This window comes from Callionymus lyra, chromosome 2 (genome assembly GCF_982586985.1).
Source record: "Callionymus lyra chromosome 2, fCalLyr1.hap1.1, whole genome shotgun sequence".
NCBI classification, from domain to species: domain Eukaryota; kingdom Metazoa; phylum Chordata; class Actinopteri; order Syngnathiformes; family Callionymidae; genus Callionymus; species Callionymus lyra.
Window position 1 is genome coordinate 12957264 of NC_141819.1, and position 25874 is coordinate 12983137.

Genomic DNA, 25874 nt, shown 5'->3' on the forward strand with positions numbered 1-25874 from the left:
TGATCCAAAAACATAATTTATTGACAAAACACAAATCAAAATATATTATTTAGCAGGGAAAAACAATAAATTAAACCTTTAAAAGGAGAAATTGCACAAACACAATTCTGCTCCACTGTTCCCAAAGCTGTGAACGATGACCCAAAGATTATAGTAGTACTTTAAATTCCAAACCTCCTTTTAAACAATGTTGGAATATTTAACATTTCAATATCAAAAATGATCCCAATGGTCGTCTTTAAAATGATTGATTTAACCGTGCGTGTTTGACAGCAGATTGAAAACACATTTGAAATCACCAAATGAAATAAGAAACATAAGATGACAGTAGTATAAACAATCGTATTTCAAAATGTGAGCTCAGTCATGTTAACATTTTGCCAAGATCTACTTTTTTTTCCTTTGGCTTTTTAACAGCGGATAATGTGAACATGACAAACCGTATATGTATGCAAAGCATAAAGTTGATAACCAACAAAACAAAAGCTAGATTGATACAATGGGCAAAAGTGATGAAGCCAAAAATCAACAGCATGAGGTAAATTCCCTTGTTTGAGCAGTTTCTTCAACTTGTTCGAAACAAAACCAAACACAATGCCCAATTATATGCCCCCCTAAATAGCAGAATACAAACGCATTAAATAAAATACAATAAAAAATATATAAATTAGCAGAAGACAAGACAGTTGATTTTAACGCAGTACCAAAACTTGTAAAAAAGAAAAAAAAACAGCCCTTTGATAACCCAAAATACACATTTGTTTGGAACCAAATATTTTTTCTATTATATACAAACAGAAATGTACATCTGACATTAACTCGGTTGATTCTGTGGTGACAGAAATACAATACAGACTTTACTTTAACAAATACATGGGTATAAATCTTTGGAGTTTATAACGGTTGCATTTCATTTGGAGAAAAACTACAGTTATGTAACATTCAGTTCATCATTTTTCTCCAAAACATATAAATCCCTGAAAAATAAATAGAAAACAAAGGGAATTTGAAATGCATGTTTGTTTGTTTTTTTGCAAATTGGCACAATCGATGAGAACGGTCTTTGTGTTGTATTATTTAAAGGAAAATCCTCTTTTATAGTTTTGAATATTAAAAAAAACAACAATCGCTTTGTTAAAGCATGGTTCACACAGACTACAAGAGAAGATGATAAAAAAAGAAGACGTGTTTGTACGTCACTGTAGTTGCATTCTTTTATGGAAACACATTTGCAATAATATAGCACACACCTCGCTAATGCTAATAATGATAGTCGTTAATATAAAATAGTTTTGACCTTCAACATTAAACTGCGCAAAAAACCGACGAGTGATTCGAAGAGTTTTTGTACAGAAATCTTTCAAAGCAGACTTGAGAAGCGCATCTAAAGTACCGAGAAGTAAGAAGTTTTAACTTGCATCCAGCCTCAATGCAAAGACTCGTCAGTAATGAAGGATAATCTTTTAGAAGTGCTGTCGAATGAGTATTTGCTTAGAGCAGCAAGCCAGAGAGGTGCATTCAGCCTGGTCTTAGTACGAAGATATCGAGCCTTCCATGGGAAGAAATGTATTACGGAGCTCACCAATATTCTCATGAAAGGCCCAGAATTGTTAACACATTAAAAATTCTATAACAGACGAGCACAATTGCATTTGTAATAAAGCGGGACAATAGACGCGACACTGAAAAATCTTGCATGCTCATAACCTCGGGCGCGTTTTGACGCTATGGATTATCCTAAAGTTGTTTATTCATCACGCCATTGATTTTGTGCTTTGATATCTGGTAGATTTGCTGCGACTTTAGCTCCCAATATTATCCAGGGACGAATCTACGTTTTGACTTTGATGAGGGGGAAGAGTTGTACGATTCCTTCTCCAACTTCAATAAATATGTTCTTCGATTCTTGTTCTTCAGGGTGCAAATCCTTCGAGTGACGCTGCAGCAGGTCAACAATGACATCTGAAAACAGTAGTTAAGACATTTATGTGAATACAACAAGACATATCTGCTCTTAAATCTACGCCTCTCGTCTCAGAGCTACATTCTGGGTAAATCAGAGGGGAAAAAACTCCAATTGAAATCATGCATCAATGTTCAAACGACATGCATCTTTTAACTTCAGATTAACAGTCCCATGATGTTTGGCGTTTACACTGGCGTGCTGCTGCTGCTTCATTTGATCAACAGAACCAGCGCGGCATATTTGACTCGAGGTTCGAGAGATGCTAGGAGTCGATCATGATCTGATAGTTGGCCCCCTTGTCCAGGTGAGGTTTTGCTTCGGTGGTCGTGGTTGGTTTCGGAGGCCAGTCCGGGTCCACGCTGAGCTCCTGAGCCAGGTGCATATAGCGAGCTTTGGGGGCCATCTTGTGCGAGCAACAAATCCTGCTCAAACACTTGTACGTCCCCATATCAATGCCTCCCTGAAACACCGTAACCACACAGAAGAAAGAGTGAGAAAAATGAAGAAATGCCCTCGACTGTAACTGGATGTTTTAGGAAAGACTACTCCACACTAAAGCGTCTCATGCAAAAGATAAACCCATAACAGTACGAGCACTCACAGAGTTCAGTTGCTTGTGAACATTTGCTGCAAAAACAGATTGACATGTCATCTGGATCCACCAGAAGTGAAAGAACACATATACGGATGTAAAGTCTCTTCACCGTTGAACCCATTTATTGAATAAAAAAAATCAATGTGGTAATTAAAATGCTATAACATCATTGTATTGTATGTGTATTATTGCAGATGTGCAACTTTAATAACTGCTGACTCGAGTACATATGATCTTTCACTTCGATCCCTGGTGATGCGTCGTGATTCATGACCACTCGGGAACAACCAATTTGGGCAGCAAAAGATGACTAATGAAATATAGAACTGGTGTTCATAATGTTATGGCTTATCCGTCATCAATGTGTTTGAAACATACAGTCAGTCACAACAATATCAACATTGATGAGATGGCAGGAGAGGGTCACAGATAAAAAAAAAAAAAGCTGATGGAGGATTTTCCAGCAAGTCAAATTTCTAGTTACATTTGAGGAACTCTTCTAAATACACTAAAATACTAAGACATGGTGAGATCCTAAAGCAAGGGGGAGAACAGGGATAGTTGTTCAGCAGGACAGAGGATGACACACAGTGAGACAACTATTATAATTAACAGTCAAATGATTTATTTCATTAATAATGCTAAATGGATGGGTCGTTTTTCTTCAAACTTTTCTTTTCAGTTAAAATTAAACTGGGAATCCAACAAAATCTTTGAAGGATAATAACTTGGGACAGAAACGTTTTTTAATCCTTGCAGAATTGGCTTTTAAATAAAACAGTATATGATATATTAATGATTAATCATTTTGGTTTATACAAATCTAATATTCTTCTCTAAACATGGTAATAAATTACAGTTAAATTACTCCTTCCTACACAGCCTTTTGATTTAAATTTCCCCAATTAATGTCTTACAGATGAAGAAAGTTTTTACTATACATTCTGTACTCAAGTTGCATCTCACTACTGCGAGTGTTGAAGGTTTTCGCTTTAATATTCCGATTGTCACGCTCAAACACAAGATTCATAATCCAGTGTTTAAGATTTTCAATGTTATGGAAATCACTCTTTGAGGCTTACAACTTGCCACAAACTTTTAAATGCATTTGTAAGGGTCAATGTTTCGCCCAAATGTATTTTCCTCTTAAGAATATTCTACCACCTTCAACTGTATGTTTACCAAGTAATATTTAAACAGTAATTTGTATTTTTAAATGCATGTCATAACCAACAGCTCAACCAGCATTATAAGGTCAACAGTTGAGGTTTCATGATGCAATATCTTAAACGGCCACTAGATGGAACCCTGCGCATCATTATCTTTGGCTTCGAACCACCAGTTCATTAAATGACTTCAGATGAACAGAACGCCAGTCTGTTGCAGGGCACACACAAAAACACACACTCATAACTACGGACAATTTCCTCAAGTTCCCAATCAACCTCTGAATGTTTTTGGACTGTGGGAGGAAACTGGAGTGCCCGGAAGAACCCAAGGACATGAGGAGAACATACAAACTCCACACAGAAAGGTCACAAGTGGGCTCCCTCCAGACCTGGAAGCTAACCGACAACCTTCTTGATCGTGTCGCTGTGCACCCCGCCAGCAGTTCAACTTTATTTTAAAACTAAAAGCGCCCCCTACTGAGCACAGAAACTGCATCATGAACCATAATCAACCCATTACTAGAGACTAGAGCCAATACGTTAATTTAATGCATTAGAGCAACAACAACATGCATGACTTTCAGTGTTTATTTCAATCCCATATTAAGGTTTTATTTTCAAAATAACATCTCTAATATTTCTTCTCAAAGTCGAACCAGTCATCTTTAGGTTTAAGAGAAATGAACAACAGTAGCTTTCCTTTTGATGTTTGGTTGCCGACAAGCTGAGTAAGACTAAATGAGCAGTCAGTTAACAAAACTGATGTTTTTTTTTTTGTTTTTTTTAATACATTACGTCTGTATTCGTTTCTAATTTTGTAGCGGGACGAGGGAGGACGGATCAGAGTGAGGTGAAGGTGGAAGGTCTTGTTAGTGGTTTAGTAGAAGCGTGGTGCGTGACGCGACAGCCAGATGAAGGATGAGAAAGAGAGGAATACTGGGTGATGGGGGGAAAATGGAAAAGCTAAAAAGAAAGAGCCAGATTTTCCCAACCTGTGGTGTCGGGGCAGCAGGAGTGTCGCCAAAGCTTCCCTGTTTGTCTCGGCTGAACACAAACTTCCATAAGACGATGTCAATGATGAAGGTCTACGGAGTAGCGCGGTGAGCGGGGGGGGAAAGAAGTACAGAGATGCCAATTTGATTCACAAAGTTTTTTTCTTCTTCATGGTGCTGTTGAAGTGTCAAACATTTTATTCTCCTCTTCGGTGCCAATCAAACGCACAAGTGGTGTTAAAGTGCTCGTTTTTTTTGTGTTAGCAATTTTGAGCTCAAGTACAAAGATTTTGTGGGATCATAATTAAAAAAAAAAAAAAAGCTGAAAGAGATTTGTACTTGCATAAATAAATATTAATGTGTTTTCCTGCAAAGCAGTACATGTATGCAGAGGCAGCTGAGGAAGGCAAAGGTCTCAATGTGCTTTATGACACTTCACAAAGGTGAACAAGAAACTGATATTAGCATAAGACATAATTCTACATTTTAGTTTGTTATTCTATTTCTAAGTTTCAAATTGTGATAAACAAATACTGTCATATTGCACAGCTTCAAGACAAGCACAGCAAGTACTGCACTGAGTACAAGCAGACACATTCATTAGTCTTAGATATACTTTCAACTACATCAAAAAATGTTTTAGATACACGTCTTCTCAGACAAACGGCCTTCTTTTGGACAAATGTACACGTGTGACTCACCTCTACCAACACAGACACAGCAGCATTCGCTATGACGATCAGGAGTAGTTTGATCCTCCAGTCAAGTGGGACACAAACAATCTGTACACAAAGAAAATATACCTTGTGTAAACATGATAGTCTAAAAAAGAAAAGTAAAAGATAAAGAGACAAATGCTGCTTTGAACATTAACATCTTTGCAAATTTCTCGTTGCTCACCTCCAGAAAGTCATCGATAGCTTGGATTGGATGGAACATTATGAACAGAAGAAACGCGTACAACGCTATGCTGGACACAACGAACGGCCCTGGAGAAACAAAAACATGTATACATCTAAATGTCGAGTACTCTTCATTTTCTGTGTGGTTGAGATTTCAACTCACAGTTCTTGTAGCTCGGCTGCCGAAATGGTTTGCCTTTTGAGAAGACGATGGCAACGATGAGGTATTGAAAGCAGGACACATAAAACAGACTAGTGTTCTCGTAGTTTTGGATGTTGTGATCATCCAGTTCTGTGTTGTTGAGGTCCGACATGTTCAAGTGCGATGACCGGTTGCAGGCACTAGGGGGCAAATATAAACAAGGGCATGATAAAGCAGCATGATTTATATACCTTTGAGATTTTAGCAACGACTGATCTGTTTAGTTGAAATACTCACTCGGAAAGTGGGGACCAAACAGTGTACCAAGGCTGGTGTCTGACCCAGAGAAATGCAATGGTCTGGAAGCCCAAACAGATGAGGATTTGGCTCAGGACAGAGAAGAGCAGCGGACCGGAAATCAGTCCTGATGGAGGCCGTCGTGAAACCAGTTCTTCCCATGCTGGGTTCAAGCTCACTGAGGAGGGTTGAAAATGTAAACAAGAATACTACGTCTTGTGCTTTGACATTGAGAATGTTGTTCAAACGAACAGAAACATGTTATATAAACTTCACTTACTGGTGAAAACAACCAGGAGGATGATCGCAAGATCTATGAACAGGAACTGGAAATCTCCAAGATTGCTTAGAATCTAAAAAAAAAAAAAAAAAAAAAAAAATCAGTCATACTTCTTTAGAACAAAAAACACATGGTCATCCTTCTTCAAGATGTGTATATCCATTAATTACGTACAGAATAGAGGAGAGTGACACTGATGTACTGGATGATACTGTAGAGAGCCATGAATTTGAAAACACAGAAGGAAGTGATAAGAGCTGCACGGCCCTCCCTGTGAAGGCACAAAGAAGACCATAGTTAGAACCCAATTTAAACACGGCTGGCAGTTTATTATTAAGCAGAATTTATTTCAGATTTACAGGAAGATAAAAACAATCTAAATGTCTTGTTGTTTTACTGAACTTACATTTACACCAAGCTTAAACAATTTATTTCGAGATTGGTTTAGCAACTATGGGCATTATTGTACTAATAGTCTCCACTCAAAACTTTAGTGGTCACATGGGTTAATGTGTAGGTTGCCAGGGCAAACAGTTTTAAAAATAGTGAGCAAGAAGTAAGTACTTAACCACAAGTACTTAAATTTGGAATTTCCAGGAAGCTTAAACAGTAAACAACCCCAACAAGAGCCTTTATCCGACTTAGAAAAACAAATGCTTGTGCTGCACTTGGCAGCAGCCCTCGACTTAAAATATTGTAATTACACTTTTATAACACTGGGGGGAGCCAGTCGGTTCGACCCTACCTTGTGCATCGTTATAAAAAAATATATTTATCCAAGTCTTTGATCCGAATTAAATGGTCACCTGATGAGGCTGGGCACACACGAGATGTTTGGTGTCCTGGAGGTGAAGGGAGAAGCCACAGAGGCTTCAAGCTCTGACAAGGAGATCCCGCTATGAGCTCTCTTTAAGGCCTGTGAGAAGACAACAACATTCACACAACAGGCTACAATCGACGGGTTAAATAGATATTTTTTAACTACACAACATACCCCGCAGTCGTTTGCTCCGTCTCCACACATCCCGACGTAATAGCTACGAGAGGAGCAAAAGTAATGATTCACATTTTCAACCGTTAACTGAAACATGACACTTGTACTTTGCTCAACATGGCAAGTGTATACTTTAACAAAATAAATGGTCACATCGGTCTTGGTAAAGACATACTCACTCCACATCTTGAAGAGCCTCGATCAGCTGGGTTTTCTGATCCGGAGCCATTCTTGCAAACACAGTTCCATGTAGCACTAACTGCATGACATAAAAACAAAGTTTTAGTTGTGCTCATGAACGTCAGGTTAAACTTAATATTCCCTCTAAGACGAGGCAGAGGATGAATCGGTTCCAACCTTTTGAAGCATGTCAGGAAAGTGCTCTTCAATCACAGCAAAAGATTTTCCGTTCATGGCGAAATGGAAACGCTCTTGTGTTTTGGGTTCATCGATATGGCAAACATCCCCCAGGCTGATGTTGATTTCCTGACAATTAAAAAGTTTTCAATGACACAGAGTTGCTTTTAGGAGACTATCGTTTTCATTTAGTGATTAGTAAAAGCAGTAACTTCAAGACACATTGAAACATCTTTTTGATTCCTACATTCGGCCGTGGGAATTTGTGCAAGACTACACAATTTGAACAAATGCTCTTTTCAGTTCACATTCATTGTTCAATTTTCCATGGAAGTTTACCTCCAGCGTTGAAGCTCTGTTCGGTTTGTCTGCGTATCTCCAGGTGATTTTGGCAGAATGTCCATCATGAGGTGGAAGAGCATCTGCTATGATGACTGTGTCTTTTGGTGGAATCATACCACAATCCCTGGCCACTGATATAGCTGTTAGCATATTGTCACCTAGAAGAAAAATGAAAACATAAATAAATAAAGGAATATTATGTAAAATATGGGTAGCTAGGTTAATGATAATTGGCCAGCAGGCATTTAAAAAAAAAAGAATTATTAGTTAACTCATGTCACTTTTACATTTGTAGATGCACTCACTTTAATCAAGCACAGTTTAATTGGTTATCAAAATTGTTTCAAGGCCTGCGGTTTTGTATGATCGTGGGAATGAAGCTCACCAGTCACCATGACGGTACGGATGTTGGCCTTGTAAAGTTCCTGAAGAACCCCCGGCGTTTCTGCTTTGAGTTTGTTTTGCATGATGATCAGACCAAGAAATTCCATATTCGCCTCGATGTGATCTCTAGATTTTTGGAAAACACAAGAACATTTGAGCTGCAATCAGAAGTTTTTGGTTTTTTTAAAAGAGTAGTGTTCAAAAGATGGATAAATACCTCCCGATGTTCTGTACTTTGTGCCAGGTTAGTTTTGATTCTAGGCGACGGTGAGCCAGAGCTATGACACGGAAACCCTGCTTGGTGAATTCTTCCAATACCACTCCAAAGTTTTCAGGCACTGGAGAGATACAATCAACTCACCGTCATCAATCGAAGGTATAATCGCCACTATAGTCAAAAAGTACTTAATAATATTGACTTGTATCATCTACGATGCTCAGTTTTTACCTGATTCTTTCTTACAGAGACTTGCTATGACTTCTGGAGCGCCTTTCATGTAGGCATCCATGCGTTTCTCTCCAAGAAGACGAGCTACGACACTCATCCTCTGGAGAGCTGAGGAAAAAGGGAACTGGCGGACGATACCGATCTCATGCGCCGACTGCACAAACGCACACACACACAAACTCAGTATTCAAGAATCTGATCCAATAAATAACAATCTCTTTACTGCATGACAGCAGCTTGATATGAAACAGAAGACTCACCGAGAGCTCATAGAGTTCCTGGATAAGAATGGAAAAGGAAAAATGTTAAGAAGTTAAACATCTGCTTTGACATTTTTTCACAAGCTGACTAACCATATCCTGGTCCGGTGACACAGCAGGCTCTGGTGGCAACAGCTGCTTTGGGGGTCGGACAACAGTGGGCATGATGCGGTTGTGGAGGGAAGTTTCTTCCTCAGTAGCCTCCTCCAAAACCTATGTGAAAATAATATTTCTTCAATTTAGAGTTAAAGATTCTAGGTTCATTTCTAGGGGTGTTCTTCCATCACTATGGATTTTTTTTCTAACTTGCCCATTGCCACAGAATTAAAGCATAAACTTACCCAGCCTGTGGCCTCAAACATTTTCAGATCCAGTGGGTCTCCAGACAGCTGCCCCTCTATTTTGGTCAGCGAGTGGCAGGTGGCCATGCAGGCTACAAATTGGGACTTGACGAGATTCTTCTTGTAGGCATTTTCCTCTGACATGAGGAATCTGTAAAAAAAAAAAACAGATGCAAAATCCATCAAAATCTATCCAATTTATTTTTAAATTTAAATAAATCTTAACAATCTGTACATACAAGTCTTATCATGTCAAGTTCAACAACTTTGTTAAGTAATTTCAGGGAAAATTTAGTTTAGTTTCATGGAGTTCAAAGGTTTCATTTAGAATTTAACTCTTTACCACCAAACACTTTACTGAAGTCGGGAAAATACAATAAATGTTAACCACAAAAATTAAGGCTCACCTGCCACTTTCAACTCTTTGTACACCCCAGAGATCCAAACCGTCTTCAGTTAAAGTTCCAGTCTAGAAAGACAAGTAAAAAAAAAAAAGAAGTAGTATAAATTGGTTTCTATGGATTTCACACAGAAATAAAAACATTTAAAACCAGTAAAACAACCACCTTATCGAAGCAGACAAGATTGATCTGACCGCAGATATTAATCCTCTGTGGGCTGATGCAGAAAATACCGATGTGCTTGAGACGTCGTTGGGCATACACAATGCCAGCAGTCATGGCTGCTGGCAACGCTGGTGGAACAGTGATGGTGATGATATCAAGAGACTCGATGATGATGGTCTTGGCTGGCACCTGAAATGTCACATCAAAAAAATATCATACTTATACAATATACAGTTAATTCTGTTAAACCCATGGTGAAAATATTATTGCAACAATTAGTAGAGCATAAGAACAATTGAAATTGTTGAACAGTGACTTGATAAAAATCAGATTTTAAGTGACCATGATTTGAATTTTTTCCAAAGGGATGATGAAAGTTATATCTTATCTAATCCAACTATTCCAAGCCAAAGCTCATCAAAGGGCGACCCTTGGGGCCCTCATCAGTTAATATAAAAAACGATTAAAACATATTTCTGAGAACAATCAATTAATCTAATAAAACAAGACAACTAATTATATTACAACTTAAGCATAGTTCCATGACCTATAAACGAATTTGTTACAAGAGTCCCAGTAGATAATGTTATTAAATAGGGACATTTAATTGCCTTAATCTTCTCCAATTTTTTCTTAGATTCCCACATCAATCTACCTTTTGCATGACGCTGAAGACAATTGAGTAGACAAATCCAATTCCGGCCACAGCAACAAGACACAACAAAAAGAGGTAGGCATCTCGGTACAGCTTGAAGTCGGTCGGCTTAGGGTACAGAATGGAGCGCACTAGCTGGCCTTTGGCTGTGCCGAAACCTGGGTTTGATGGAAGAAAACTTGTGAGTCATTTGTATATTCATAACACATTTCTTTCAATACCAATTGGCAAGATTTGCAGCTTAAAAACCTCACCTGTGTTGACGACAACAGCCTTGACCAGTTCACCTGTGTAAAACCGGGTCTGGATCACATTGGTGCCACAGAAGAGTGTGTGTCTTTTATGCACTTCTGTGTTGTAGGCACTATCAGGCCCATCCCCCACAGATGCAAGGTTCGGGAGGTTGGTTTTTGTGACAGGTACGCTCTCACCTGATTTAGAGGAGAGGAGAGTGTTAGCGTCCCATCACCTGTCCTAGTTCAAGATCCACTATATCTGCAGCATTACAAACACTAGGTGACAAGATGCTCTGGTTCCTCGATACGTAATTGGTGATTACGGAAATTAAATGAGAATTTCTAAAATGCTGTGTGAGCTCCAAAAAAGACTAATTACTGTCAGGGAAGTATCAAACCTGTTAGCATGCTTTCGTTGACAATGCAGGTGCCGCTGATCAGCACGGCATCACATGGCATGATAGTCCCGTTGCTGGGGATTATGATGACATCACCGGGCACCAGGTCAGTAGATAAAATCTCCTCGATATCTGCATCGCAAAGGGTCAAACGTGGCAAGAACCACATTCAGAAATGTGACCTGCTGTTATTAATACATCATGCAACGAGACAGTGAAGAAGTCAACTATCAAAAAATGAAAATACAAGGTGTAGAAAGGGTGATGTGACATGTTTATTAAGCACGACAACAAACCTTTGTTGGCTCTGCAAACGGATACCCTGACAATGCTGTGCGCTGACACCATATCATGGAGCGTGACGTATTGCTAGAGAAAACAAAAAGCTTCCTGAGCCTGATGTTTTTGGTGCCATACATGCAACACATATTAACTCCGTTTACCATTTCAACAGATTTCATATTTTAAACTCACCTTTTTGATGGTACGTAGAGAGGTAGCTATGGATATGAATGACATGATGACGATGGCCACAGCATAGTAATAATACTGGTCTGCACTCCACAGAATCACACTGAAGAGTTGGAAGATATAGAAAGGATTCAGGACCTGAAAGAAGATAGATCGTTTACAAAAACAGGGCTAAAGTCGGTTCATCTTTACACTTTCAAATGTGCGCAAGAACATGAAAAGGAATATTGAACCAAAAATAATTGTGATGCTCAAGGGCCACAAATCCTGCCCCAGGTAGGACATTTGACATCCCTGGCTATGTGGAGGATGAATGAGTGCTTATGATTACGGTCGAGGCCCATTGATGACCGTATTCAAGTTGACAAGGTTGTCCTTTAATAATTATAATCCATCAAATTTTCTGGAAATACAAATACGCTTTACAAACAAAGGCCAAGACTCAAGTACAAATAGACAATTATGAAAATGCATTTCTTAAACAGATGGGTTTTGATGTTGGTTTAAAAACATGTTCAAGTTTTTACTTTAAAGGACATAAAAACATGATTTACTTTTCTAATCCAACTTCCTACGTTTCTAATAACAAACTATCTTGAAAAACAGTTTTTTTCATTGGGTTTTAAATGTATTTTATCATCATGATTATTAAAGTTTTGGCTTTTTTTTTTGTTTTAAAAACAACTATATACCTACCTCTTTAATAAGCAGCTTGAAAACAGAAGGCACTTTCACTCCAATTTCATTCACTCCAAAGAACAGTTTCCTGAAAGAGGTTTGACAGACGACAATAACTCACGTTGTGCTCTACTTGACACTTAACACCCGTCACACAATGAATACGAAAAGGGATACACAACAATAATGTCACATGGCTGAGTTACAGCATTGTCACAAGCCACTTTAACCCGGGCTAGAAGCAGACTCACTCATCAAAATTGCTGAAAACTAAATGTGTTCTTCATAGCAATGTGAAGCAAAAACAATGCTGGGAATTATAGGTCACAGTTTAAAACTGGGCAGAGGCTGCATCCTGCCTTGACATAAGCAAGCCATCATGTGCTCAATGAGGCTAACCAGATTAAAACAAATCAGTTTAAATCCGCATCTTATTCGATAATCTGAGGCAAACTGTAGTGCAGTCCTTTCAGGGTTCCAAAACGTACCTGTACTCTTGCTGGCTCTGAGATAGACCAATGCTGTGCTCTGAATGGATGGCGGAGCAGCTGACCTGCAGGTCCTCCAGACCACTGTAGCAGAGAAAATTATGATCACATTTCTACTAAAGCATGAGAGCGATCATGTCGTTTTAAGGGACACTTACTTTAAAACTTCAAAATTCTGCAAGCGGTCGTTCCAATAATACTTTGTGCTATGGAAGGTAAAATAGCGGATCTACAAGGACAAAAGGGGAGAGAATGTCATGGGCAAATAAATAAGAAAACACATAAATATAGGGTTATACATCTTAAATAAACGTACTTTAGTTGGCTGGTATTCTGCAAATCTTTTAATGAGCTCCTGAGCAGGGGTGCCATTGGAGGGATGGGAGGTGTGTCCATTGGCCAAAGATGGCGAGGCAGAAGAGGGATAGGAGTCTGAGGGGGTAGAGGCAGGGGAGGGGGAGGTGGTCTGGGTCTCCAGGCTGTGGAAGGGGTTGCTTCCAGGGGCTAGCATCACTCGAACTTTGGCCAAGAACCAGCGACGGAACTCGTCCTAGTCAAGATTAAGAAACTCTGGATCAATGTTTTAATACTTTTTTTTTTTACAACACAAGAGGGAACATCCAAACTTAAAAATGTTCCGTCGAAGTAAGAGCGACACAATGAGATCGCTTTAATTAAATATATGACTGGGCTGCAGACATGAACGGATGACGAAATGTATCCACTTCTGTCAAAGTATATTCAATTCAACTCACCGTGGAGCGAAGCAACACTACTTCAGCATCACGGGCTGTGGTGCTGGTGCAGGTCGCCTTGACGCACCACTCTGGCATCCAGTAGAGCAGAAGCAGGAGGAAGCCCCCCGTGCAAACCACTCCCAGGCCGACAAGGGCAAGCTTCCAACGGCATAGCCTGTAGCCCTGCAGCTCCTTCATGACAAAAGTAACGTGTATTAAGACATGAGAAATAATTAATTAAATTGATGGTTAAGGCAGTAAGAGTTTACCATCTCCTCCTCTTCCCCCTTGTTGAGGATCTTAAGGTTTTCCTTCTCCATGATGCACGACAGTTTGCAAGCCCTTCCCCTTCCTTACTGAAAGATACAGAATATACAAGATATCAAACAGTATTCTGCAGAATTTAATGAATTGGGGCAAAAAAAAAAAAAAAAAATTCTATTCACCGTCTCGTTGTATCTTTTTATTCACGGAGAATCATTTATAACATTTAATGAAGAACAATTTGGGATAACAATTGTATAATTATAATATAAATATAAATGCCAGAATTTCAAATTTAGCTGAAATAAAATTTAACAATAAAAATAATAATGTTTAAAAATTGATGATATTCCATTTGGTTTTACCTTAAATTGATTTTGAACATAAATACAATTAAAATACAATGACAAAACACATATACTATATAAAATTAAATAATATTGCTAGTTGAAATAACACTCATGCTTTATTTATGATTATGGGTTGAACCGTTACTGAAGATTATTTATATACTCGATCAAAGAACCATGAGTAATAGTTAACTTAAATTCAAATGTTGTCAAAGTTAGCTCATTAAAAGAAAAGTTAGATTTATTTTTCCCTGGAACTCTTTTTAATAAATAAAATACTAATAAAATGCTATGACATTAAAATAAAACAGTTTAATTAAGACAATGTTTGCCTTTTTATTTTTATGAATTCCTTATAGTAGCAATTTCTTGTTTTTGTATACGCCGAAGTGCGAGATCATCTGGCTGTTCATTTGCTAAACTAAGCGTTACTGATTTAACCAAGTTTTGGGATTGAAAGTGTTATTACACCAAGTGCTAAAGCTTTAGCTGGCCTGGCTTGAACTGCACAAAAATATACATGGAGCAGAGATTTAACAAGAGGAAGATAACATGGTTTGTGGACACAGAGTTCAAAGCAGTTAAAGAAAGGTTACACATACATAGAATTTCACAAACAGCTGATCAATGCCACAAAACCTGCTGATACTCTTAGAGTGTTATAAACAAGTCACGCAGGTCAAAAGTTATGTGAAACCAAGAAATCCATTCATCTTTCAAGTATTTTGCTGGTCAAGATGCCTGAGAGGGGCGTTTGCCCCAAAGACGATCAGTCATTTAGGAATTGTTCAAGTCCACACAATCACTCTTTCAAACTCTGTCTATAAGTTGCCCCCCCTTGACTTGATATTATCTGCAAGCTGAACCCTTGCAGACTTTCTCTGGCACTAAACGGAATATTTTGCTTATGACCAAGCCCTTCCTACCATATTACAATAGCACCCAGTCCAGTCTGCGGTCCGACACGAATACACCCTCTCTAATCAGAAAACTGCAGAGACAGGCACTGATAACAAATCGTTTCCAAAGTGCTGTCTGAAAACCAGAAGATGTGAAGCTGCCAGATTACTAGAAAATAATGCAACAATTCATTATTTTAGTCTTTTTTTTTTTATTTCGAAAAAACAAACCTAAACTGTGCTGATGTTTGAATCTTACCTCAGAGCAAATGTGATAATCTTTTGAATTCATTCTGAATAGATTTTCTTGACAGCTCAGAACTTCGCCTTACTTTTGTTATTTTTGGACTTAACTTAAGTAATCTTGGCCAAGTACTGAGCCATTACGTAAAAACAGGGTTTGCACCATCATGACACGCATTGGCTCCTTTTGATGTTTTGTACCTTGAGAGCCAGGGACTCGATGCCCCAGGCGGTGCCCTTTTAGTTAGCTTGCTCTCTCACCAACCTGGAACCCTGCAGAACGAAAGAAAAATGAAAAAAATAAAAATCAACGTGTGTTTTGAAAAGGTCGATCTTTCTCCTCCTGTAACTGGGGAAAACGTTAAACCGAACGATAACATTTACGGACGGACAACAAACTTTACTAGTTAATGTGTACCGGAGCTGGATTTAAAGTCAACACAACCTCAAGCTGGAAAAATAAAAAATTAAAACTCTTTTGCTATTAGTATTTATCAGTTTTCACCATACATTTTCACATCATATAACAGACATTTTCATTTAATTATTCAACTTATTTAGCCTTAACGTTATTATTAAACATCAACAAATGATTTAACTCTGTCAGGAGTTGCTTTGGATAAACTAAAAGTTCTGTCTAACCATCAACTTCAGCAGTTACAGCATGTACATGAACATTATTTAATTTAAGGTCATTTATTTCATTTTTACAGCACAACGCTAAACATTTATTCAAACTACAGTTTATTGAAGATTGCCGTATGTCTGCCTCAGTCAGAGCTCATACCACATGACACAATAAAGGCAAAGTACACAGTCAAATCAATTAAACCACCAGGACTCAAGAACCGTGTTGGCAGGATGATCATGCTCCTGACCTCAACTTCAACTCAACTCATAGGGATGAGAACTAAATGTTGTAAAAAAAACAAAAAAAAAACAACACTTTATCACTACAGTCCCATAATAGTATATTTATCTGTACGCCTTGTTTTATCAGGGAAAGTTAAAAATGCAGCTGATTTTATTTTGGCTAGTTTGGCATGTGCAGGTCAACTTCAAATTAAATCACAAAAATGTAATCATCAGACAAGAACAAATTCTGAAGGTTCCATTGAAATATGATCCATTTTGTTTAGTTCTTTTCTGACATAAACCTGATGTTTTACATAACTTCCTTGAGAGGAAAACTTGTATTGCCATTTTTAAATAAGACTTTGATTATTTGAAACATCATCTCTCAACTCTGCATCTGTTGCTTATACCCAAACATCCCTCTAAGAGCCATCCTGACATTGGAAGTATATATAAAACTCCTTCAATGAGCCCGATGCCTCATTGTCGTCTGTCGTTTGATTAGTCTACTATTGTATCACTCATGAGAAACATCGCAGGGATTGTTTTGGGAGGAAAATTCTGAGCAACTGCAGATAGGAAAAAAAACAGAACGATAAAATAAATATTTAGAGTAAAAGTAAACCGCGACAGTGAGCTGCATTTATCTTAAATACAGAGCAATTGTCTTTAAATTCCTCATGTTTTCCCCTTACAAAAAATATTGTTTTGTGATTTCCTTCTTTCCACATTACATTCCTGTGATCTCTAAAACCTTATTTCTAACTAATATTTTGATTTTATTTAACCACCTTTGCATGAATCCCGTTCAATGTTGTTTAAAGCAGGTTTAAAATAGTAAATGTAAAAATACGAAAAACTGTTTAACTACTAGTACCGAGATATCTTTAAATAACCATGTTGGTTTTGTTTCGCGAGACATGAGCGATTACTGGACAGGGACTTTCCCGTTTCTGTCTTGTTCCTCGACACAGAAAAAAGGAAAGGCGGAACAATGCACCATGACCTAATGACAAAAGTCTATAATTCATGGAAGCATTTGGAGGAAAAAGCGTTTTGTTGCCATCGTGCTATGCACTCAATGTGCTTTCTTTATCACTTCCCCTCCGACATGTGGGGTATAATAGCCGAGCTTTGTTCCTCATCGTCGGTCAATCAAGCTGTTTATCACTGCATCCGAGTGCTCTTATACAACAAAGGTTAAATCAATGACCACCTGCCTTTTACATTTAGCGTCCAAACAACTACAATCTAAAACAGTATATTGAAATTCGCAATTTCAGCCGACGGAACATTGGATCAAACTCACCTATCCGAGCTTTAATCTGAAGGAAAACCAAAAACATTCCATCTTTTAAAACCATGAATCCTGAATATTCTGTTGAGTCATACGTTTACTAGCAAACATCACAACCGAAAAACAAAAGAGCGGAAGAAAGAGCCGAACTTGGTATGTGGTCTGCAGTTTGAGACGAGGCAAAAATGGGAATGAAAGTGCTGGGAAAAAAAACAATAATCCTAGAGATCAAAAAGTTTAAGTAAGACCACATGCTTCTGGATTAACAGTTTTCTTGACCGTTAATGAAGAACTGCTGAACCATTCGAGAGGTTTTTAAATAAGCACATCTTTAAACACAAGCAGAAAAATGTGAGCATTTTAAGTTGCAACTAATTGTGAATTAAACAATACATGTAATTGTTACACGCAGGCCTCTAAGGAATTTAACATTTAAAAAATGTTTTTGTGTGTGGCCAAGATCATCCTCGGAGTATAACATTTATCTGCTTGCAAATTAAATCACATGTTGTTTGGAATAACCGACCATGACGATGCTCTGAATTTTTGGAATGCGATGGTGGGATTGCGTTTTTCAGCGCAGTTAAGATCTTTCTAAAGATTACATCGAAGAATTCCAACAGACTACAATATGCTGTCTTTCATAAGAGCTACAACACGGTCTTCAAAAAAGGCACGAAAAGGTAGGAGTCATTTGAGAAGGTTCATTATCGTTATGATTTATATTCATTTTTTAGACCGTCTTAAATCCTACAGCAAGAAGGCCATCACACAGTATTAAGTATTTAACAATTTCAGGATTTTTCTGAATCTAGATTTTCAGGATTTTCTCCAATACAACTGCCTGGAGCTGACCCGTGTAAAAGAAATGTAGCTAGTAAATGTGATGTATTTGAGGTGCACAGGGTTGAGCAATAGATGTCAACTGTATCAAGGAAATCCTTCTCTTGTCCAAGATTTTAATTAATTTGATCTTTCTAAGAAACCTAATGATTCAGATGTTATTATAGACCGCGCCAACACATCAATTAAACCGATTCATACGAGTTTTTTGCCGCGGGCGATTTAAAAAAAACAACAAAACCACAACTTTCTTTTTTCTACTGTAGTTCGGAACTGGTTCGGATTTGCGGCGACAGCCGTGGAGCGAGTGTCTGCACGCTGCAAATCTTTCCAAAGCCCTAGCAACGAAATGCCGAAGCACAACAAACGTATTCCAGCATCCGGTCGAGTGTGAGAACTTTCACTCTTAACGAGAGGAACAAGATCGCTTCAGCCAACAAACTCCACTGAAGGCATCACCGCATAAAAGAGGAAAAAAGGGGGTATGATGGATGGACTCTTTAATTAGGTTTTTGAAATTGAACGCTATACAAAGTATAATTTATATAGAGAAAAATGTATTTTTTCAATGGTTACTTTGCTCAGAACTAGATGTAGTACCATGTTAGAGTGTGTACTGCTGTAAGTTGTAGCATTGTTTGATGATGTAAAATATTTTATTTTTTATTTTTCTTCAAAGTCAATAGTAAAAGTAATAGGATGAATTCATGGTTGTAACATTTGTTAAATTATCGATTCAAAATAAATAAAGGTAAGCTCATTTCGAGTCATCTCTCATTTTTTTAATTTTTCTTTTTTAAGAAAACAGGGGTCATTCATTCATTCATTCATTCATTTTCTACCGCTTTATCCCTTATGGGGGTCGTGGGGAGACTGGAGTCTATCCCAGTTTCATTTGGCGAGAGGCAGGGGACACCCTGGACAGGACGCCAGTCTGTCGAAGGGCACACAAAGACACACAACCATTCACACACACACTCATACCTATGGACAATTTCTCCAAGTTCTCAATCAACCTCTGTTGTTGTTTTTTGGACTGTGGGAGGAAACCGGAGTGCCCGGAGTAAAACCCACGCAACACGGGAAGAACATACAGAAACGTCACAAGTTGGCTCGGCCTGGAAGCGAACCAGCAACCTTCTTGCTGTGAAGCCATTATTATATCTATTTAGATATTCTTGAAAGACACATTTATAGAGGTATTTAGATTGTATTTTTTATAATATCTAAAAGCTTTATATATATATATATATATATATATATATATATATATATATTATTTTTTTTCTGTATATAAGAATGATCTATCTATACTCCCATCCATGTTGGCTCAACAAATACAACCTGGCTGAGAGTAAATAAACTTCTGGGGGAAAAAAAAGTTTTCCATGTACCAAACTTTGTTTACCTACACGACTGACATGGTGTCAAAGTGTCCGACCGATTGCTCAAGCTGAAGGACAGATATTTTTGGATGAGTTGGTAGTGCCTTTGAGGGTCAAAATAATTCCATCAGACTATTTGTTCAAAACCGCCGACCTTTGAACAATGACCGTTCTGAAATAAAAAAGAGGAAGATTTCGTTTCTCGCTTCCACTATTTTTGCCAATCACATGCATGGGAAACTAGTATGAGTCAGAGTTTAAATATTGACGTCCATTTAACTCACAAATTGATGCTACTCCCTTAAACGACCAATTAGATTAAACAGCCAAACTTTTACTCGAGGGCAAAACAAACATTTACACTTGACTGAGGTTGAACTCGATGGGCACCAGGGTGTTCAGTTTTTTAAAACCAACACTTCACGGCACATGAAGGCTCATTGAAAATTGACTCTTATCTATGGGACCCTTAAATAATGGCTCACAGGCATGAATGCCAGGTAAGTGCTTCGAGCCAGCATGTGGAGCTCAATAGAACCTAAAACCCAGAGGATACCGTTTCCCATACGGTGAACATTCAAACTGGATTAATGTCGTTAATGTTTTATGTCTCAAGCACTATAACTATGTGCTTAAGTTACAATGGACACTCGCCCAAAAGCACAGTGACACACATCTTAAATAGGGCAGCTTATCTTGCATTAACGGAATTAAGTCTGGATGGCGGCAGCAAATGCATCTAAGCATGTTTACCTGTAGAACAGTATACAATTAAAAAAAAGAGAATCGTAACATACATTTAATTCTTTCTCTTCCAAATGAATACATGTATGTGGCTTAATACACATTCCGGTAAAAATGCTTGACTCATGTGTTGAAAACGTTACAAACATAAAGAGATAAAGGAACTTGTTATCAATTGCTTTAAATGCTTTAAAAAAACAAATCAAATTAAAGCATATAAAGATGCAATGCATACCATAAACTGCTTCAGTTTCAATAGAGGTTATTGATATTAGTAAACTTGACATTGTCTGTAAATATTTGTCTGATGAGAACATTTCAAAATAGAATAAAAACTCAGGAAAAATGGGAGACTTTCTACAGATATTCAGTGTTGATATAAGATGATTGATTTAGGAAAAAGACCAAGAATTTATCATTTTATTGTATATCAACATTTTTGAAGATGACCGTGCTACCAACAATCATCACATAGAAGTTAATTTGTTTTTCTAAAGGTAAACTTGCATCAGTAAACGTGAAACGTGTCACTAATAAAAGGGTTTATAAAATCATGTGAACACTTGCTGCAAAGGGGCTCAACATTTGAAAAAAGCAGACAAAACAAAAGAACAGACTGTCAGAGCACAGCAGTCGCCTCACTGCCAGACTGCTCACCCTTGCACTTCCTAATGGTTTTCTCAATACTCCTGTCACTTCTTCTCACACATCCGACTTCTGACTCAGTTTTTACTCAAGAGAGGAAAACATTAGTCATCCTGGTCTCAACCATTATCTTCAGAATGGTCAAGACTACCAAAAGAGCTACCTCATCTAGGATTTGTGGTGAACTTTACTTGGATGATGTCGATGTTGAGCGGTAAACAAGCCGTTAGCTAACACTGGTAACTTTAAGTTAATGTATAGCAAGACTGTTTCCCCTGAATCTTGGTTAAGAACATGATGCAACTTTATGTAAAAAATGTGCAGTACTAATTTGAGCTCAGTGGAACTTCCAAATAAAAATTCATTTTCTCAGCAGAAATGACTAAATGTCTTCTACTTACTAAAGTAAATTAAAATATTACATTTGTTATCACCTTACAAGTACACACAACATTTATAAAAACAGGTTTGAGTTTATTCGATCATGTTTGCTTAACATTTAACAACTAATTTTGCATTTATTGAAAGGCTTTTTCTACCCAACAAGTTAATAAGAGTCCAATACCAGAATTGGATTTTCTATGGAACTCAAGCAACATAATATCTAAAGCAACTGTTCTGTCTATGTTTGTTATCGTTTCATATATACTTATACTTCACTTATTAGTGTTCTTTTGGAGTGGAAAAGATTTTTTTTTTCAACAAGAAGACAACTTTGAGTGGAAACGTATGATGCGGAGAAAAATACAACGCAAGATTGGTACTATATGTGATGTCATTTTCTTTCTTTTAGAATAGATCTTATGAAACTGGCATTTAAAAAAAAAAAAGTACTATCAAAGCCATACGCGTTGACCATGTCAAAATTCATATTCTCAATCAAACACATCAGCAAACACAGAAGCAATTAAGTCTTTCTGCTAAACAAGCACAATATTGTTTGGTTTTCAAACATAAATCATTAACTTATTTCACTAGGCATAGAGAAAACAACGGCTCCAGACACATGATAAATCAGAAGAAAAACAAATGTGCCTTGTCAATTTTTACTTGCAAATAAATCAAATGATAATAAAAAAAAAATGAATTTGTTTTGACAGCAATACTATACAAGTAAAATGGTTTGGGAGTCAAATATAACGACTATTGTGCATAATCAATTTGACGATCGCTTTACATTACTTAAGTTTTTGTTTAGTTGATTTCTGTCAAAAAGTTCAAGTTAGTTCTTATGAATAAAAATAAGTACCGTAAGTGTGCAAATAAACTGTATTACAGTCACGAAAACAAATACAGCATTAGGGCTGGGTATCGAACTTTGGTTATTTTTGTTACATCGACTAAAAAGCTTGGTTAGTACTGGGTATCGAAGCATGCTTTTTCTTTCGGTGCCTAGTTTTGATGCAAACGGGTGATCAACACTTGATAATATTTTGATTTTTCTTAAGGAAAAAAAGGAAGTGAAAAAAGCAGTGGACATCAGGCAAGTGTTAGTTTTCACCGGAACTAATTTTTTCTGAACGAAAACAACTTGGGAGTGGAAATTTTATGATGCCAAAAAAATACAACACAAGATTAGTACTATATGTAATGTCATTTTCTTACTTTTAGAATAGATCTTGTCATCTATTTCCGGGTTTGTTCTTACATCACTGGCAAAATAACGCCGCTTCTGATTCTAATTCTGATGAAATTGGCATCTAAAAATATGTATCATCCAGAAACTGGAATCAAAGTGAAGGTATCAGTACCAGTACCAGTATTGTTTCGATAAGCAGCCCTACAAAGCATGTTGTCTGATGAGGAAACTTAGGGAAAACAAGGAAAGATAATACATTTTATACATGTCTATTGAATAATAAAGTTAGTAATTTAATGTCGTTAAATATATTTTTATCATTATAACTGTCCCCAAACAAACTAGGTTAATTCAGGTTAAATTACATCACCTATTGATAAGAAAACTACTCAGAGTTTAAGAATGCTGTTCAAGTTTAAGTTATTTTTATTGTCAAATATGCATGTATTAAGAAATACAGCATAAATTAAATTGTGGTCCTCTCTGACCCACGATGCAAAACATGAAAACTTAACAGTAAGTAAGTAAGTCATTTGTATTTATATAGCGCTTTTCCAGACCAGGGTCACAAAGCGCTTAAACAAACAAAATTAAATTAAGTATATACTTTAAAGGTCAAGATGATACTGAGAACAACACAGGAGTTCCAGAAAATCAAGGAAAAGCCTGAACAAATAAAAAAGTCTTAAGATGTTTCTTGAAGGAGTCAACAGCAGACATTAAACACTTAAAACAATTAAAGACTTAACAATTCAAGACTTAAACAGACATTAATTAAGACATTCAAGAAAATAAATAAATCGACAAACTTAAATAATCAACTAATAAACAGAACATAAACAAAAAAACAGAATTAATGCACAGGTAGTGCAAGCGGAGGTGAGCTTGATCTTAAACTGTATCAATATACTTGGAAAAAAAATAGTTTTTACTACAAGAGGGTAATAATAAATTGTATACAATAACTTACTATTGGCATAGAATACTGTTGTTATTTTAGGTTTAAAAAGTAAGTGATTTTTTGAAGATTAAGTAGGTTATTTCGTTCTTGTATTTACTGTTTTTCCTAAAGAAAAGCATGGATTTATCGGTGTAGACAACACTGCCCTCCGTTGCCTACATTCACAAGATAAAAAACAATGTAATAAAAACACAATATGACAGAGGAAGACTTAGAATCGGAGGATAAGAAAGAAAACACTGAACAGTGACAGGTGAACCACTGCTGCAGCTCCTCACGGTCGGATGTAGCTAGTCGGCTAACGTTAGCTCTTGCTCGGTTTAGCTTATAATTCGTTCCCCGGCGACACAACCTTCCATTCGTAAAAGAAAATAAGTCACGAATAAACATATATTTGCAGTAGTTCCGACTTCCTGTGGCTCACAAAAAAAAAAAGCGGCGGCGACTGGTTCCTGCGTTAGCATGTTAGCTTCTGGTAACGTTAGCAACAGACACATGTGTGGCGATGACAGACGGAGAGAGAGGCTGACATGGAGGACTCACCCAGAACCACCTGGACACGCTGAAGATCACCTCCGAGTCATGGTGGGAACGGGGGCCGCCGTTATCTGAAGGGAAACGTCGTCGAAGGCGGACGCGGACCGGCTCGGGCTGAGAACGACGTCCTGGCTACCGAACGAGCGAAAACCTTCTCCGTGTGTGTTGACAGCTCAGCGGGACTGACGTCGTGAACTGGACCGAACTGGTAGGAAGGGACGAGAGAGGAAGTGACGTCACGTGACATCAGCGGTCGACGACGACGTCAGCTGTCCCGCGTGCGCGCTCCCCTCATGTTTGTTTTTGTTCATCTGAATTAATTCATGTGTTTGTTTATTTTTTCTTTCGTTCATATTCGCAGGATGAAGCGTCTCATTGACGTTTTATTTCCTTACGTAGAACGAATGTAATCTATAGAGTTGATTTAAATAGATCATTCATGAACATAATCTGGATTTTAAACCTAACATTTGTCAACTAATTTAACTCAATGTGATATATATATTGTCACATCCTCGCGTGAAGCAGTATAAGCAGTCAGTATCGATTTGAAAGGCTAGACATTAAAGTCAACGATTTGACATCGAAATAAAATAATCTAAACATTAAAGCTTTTTACAATCAAGCAATATATTACTATTAGGGGTTACTCCTCAACAGTTAAAACCACATCTACCTCATGCACTATTTGCACTACTTGTACTTTTGTTGCTCTGTTTTTATTTTTATTTTTATTCGTTTAAATGTATATATAGTTATTTATATATGTATGTATATATATAGATATATATATATATATGTTTATTTTTACTGTGCACTTTTGTTGGGGTTACAAAGTAAGAATTTCATGGTACGTAGTACCTATGACAATAAACGCTTTGAATCTTGAATCACATTTGGGGATGAATTGCCGTTTTATAGATATAAATGGCCATTATTACGTACTATTTGACGGGATCGGGTATTAAATATCGATATGCAATACAAGGAATCATCAAATCAATTCACTAAGTTCCGAAAAAAAAAACCAGCTCCAGATACATGATTCAGAAGAAAAATAAATGTACTTTCTTTGATAATCATCCATTTGTTTTGATGGTAATACTATACACCAAGATAGTAGTAGTCAAATCTGTCAAAATATATGCTATACTATACATGATACTAATAACATCTTGTTTATATTATTGTAACAGTTTATTTTTGTGTCTAAACAAGAAGTAGCTGTCTCGCCTGCTGTTTATACAAAACTCTGCAGCGAGAATTCTGAGCCGTTCTAGTAGAAGAACTCACATTTCCCTGATCCTTAAAACTCTTCACTAGCTGCAAGTTTCTTTCAGGATCAATTATAAAATTCATGTTCTTACTTTCAGATCTATTCATGGTCAGGCCTTCCATCAGTGATATGATCCAGCCTTACACCCCAGCTCGGGCTCTGAGGTCTGTGGATCAGAATCTACTGATGGTTCCTGAACACGCTTCAGGACCAGAGGAGAGAAATCCTTCCAGACTGTTGCTCCTAAACTTTGGAACGATCTTCCTCTCCCTCTGTGTTTGATGATCTACTGACTCCT

The 25874-nt window shown here is 37.4% G+C and overlaps 1 protein-coding gene across 2 annotated transcripts; it reads right to left on the reverse strand.

Moving 5' to 3' along the window:
* On the reverse strand, positions 1 to 24493 carry atp13a3 (ATPase 13A3). Of its 2 annotated transcripts, XM_087783563.1 has the most exons (34): positions 24307 to 24493; positions 15656 to 15727; positions 13968 to 14054; positions 13717 to 13890; positions 13278 to 13511; positions 13120 to 13190; positions 12962 to 13045; positions 12492 to 12561; positions 11799 to 11933; positions 11621 to 11693; positions 11325 to 11456; positions 10945 to 11121; positions 10691 to 10848; positions 10036 to 10224; positions 9877 to 9938; positions 9470 to 9620; positions 9222 to 9341; positions 9129 to 9146; positions 8869 to 9022; positions 8638 to 8758; positions 8422 to 8546; positions 8034 to 8194; positions 7695 to 7823; positions 7517 to 7596; positions 7338 to 7380; positions 7150 to 7259; positions 6518 to 6614; positions 6344 to 6416; positions 6064 to 6241; positions 5788 to 5966; positions 5623 to 5711; positions 5424 to 5504; positions 4723 to 4815; positions 1 to 2426 (listed from the first exon to the last, which is right to left on the reverse strand). In XM_087783563.1, the coding sequence occupies exons 3-34, from the start codon at positions 14016 to 14018 to the stop codon at positions 2229 to 2231; spliced, it is 3810 nt and encodes a 1269-aa protein (XP_087639689.1). In that variant the 5' UTR covers positions 14019 to 14054; positions 15656 to 15727; positions 24307 to 24493; the 3' UTR covers positions 1 to 2228. The 2 variants fall into 2 exon arrangements, with proteins under 2 accessions (XP_087639689.1, XP_087639690.1); XM_087783564.1 differs by lacking the exon at positions 4723 to 4815.
* Positions 24494 to 25874: the final 1381 nt, after the last annotated feature.

Excerpts from the sequence above, each read along its gene's own strand:
- atp13a3 (XM_087783563.1), bottom strand. The coding sequence starts at position 14,018 with ATGGAGAAGGAAAACCTTAAGATCCTCAACAAGGGGGAAGAGGAGGAG. Across the intron at positions 9,342-9,469 it reads TGTTTGAGGCCACAGGCTGG|GTTTTGGAGGAGGCTACTGA; the intron begins GTAAGTTTATGC and ends ATTTTCACATAG. Across the intron at positions 5,712-5,787 it reads GCAGCCGAGCTACAAGAACT|GGCCGTTCGTTGTGTCCAGC; the intron begins GTGAGTTGAAAT and ends TTGTTTCTCCAG.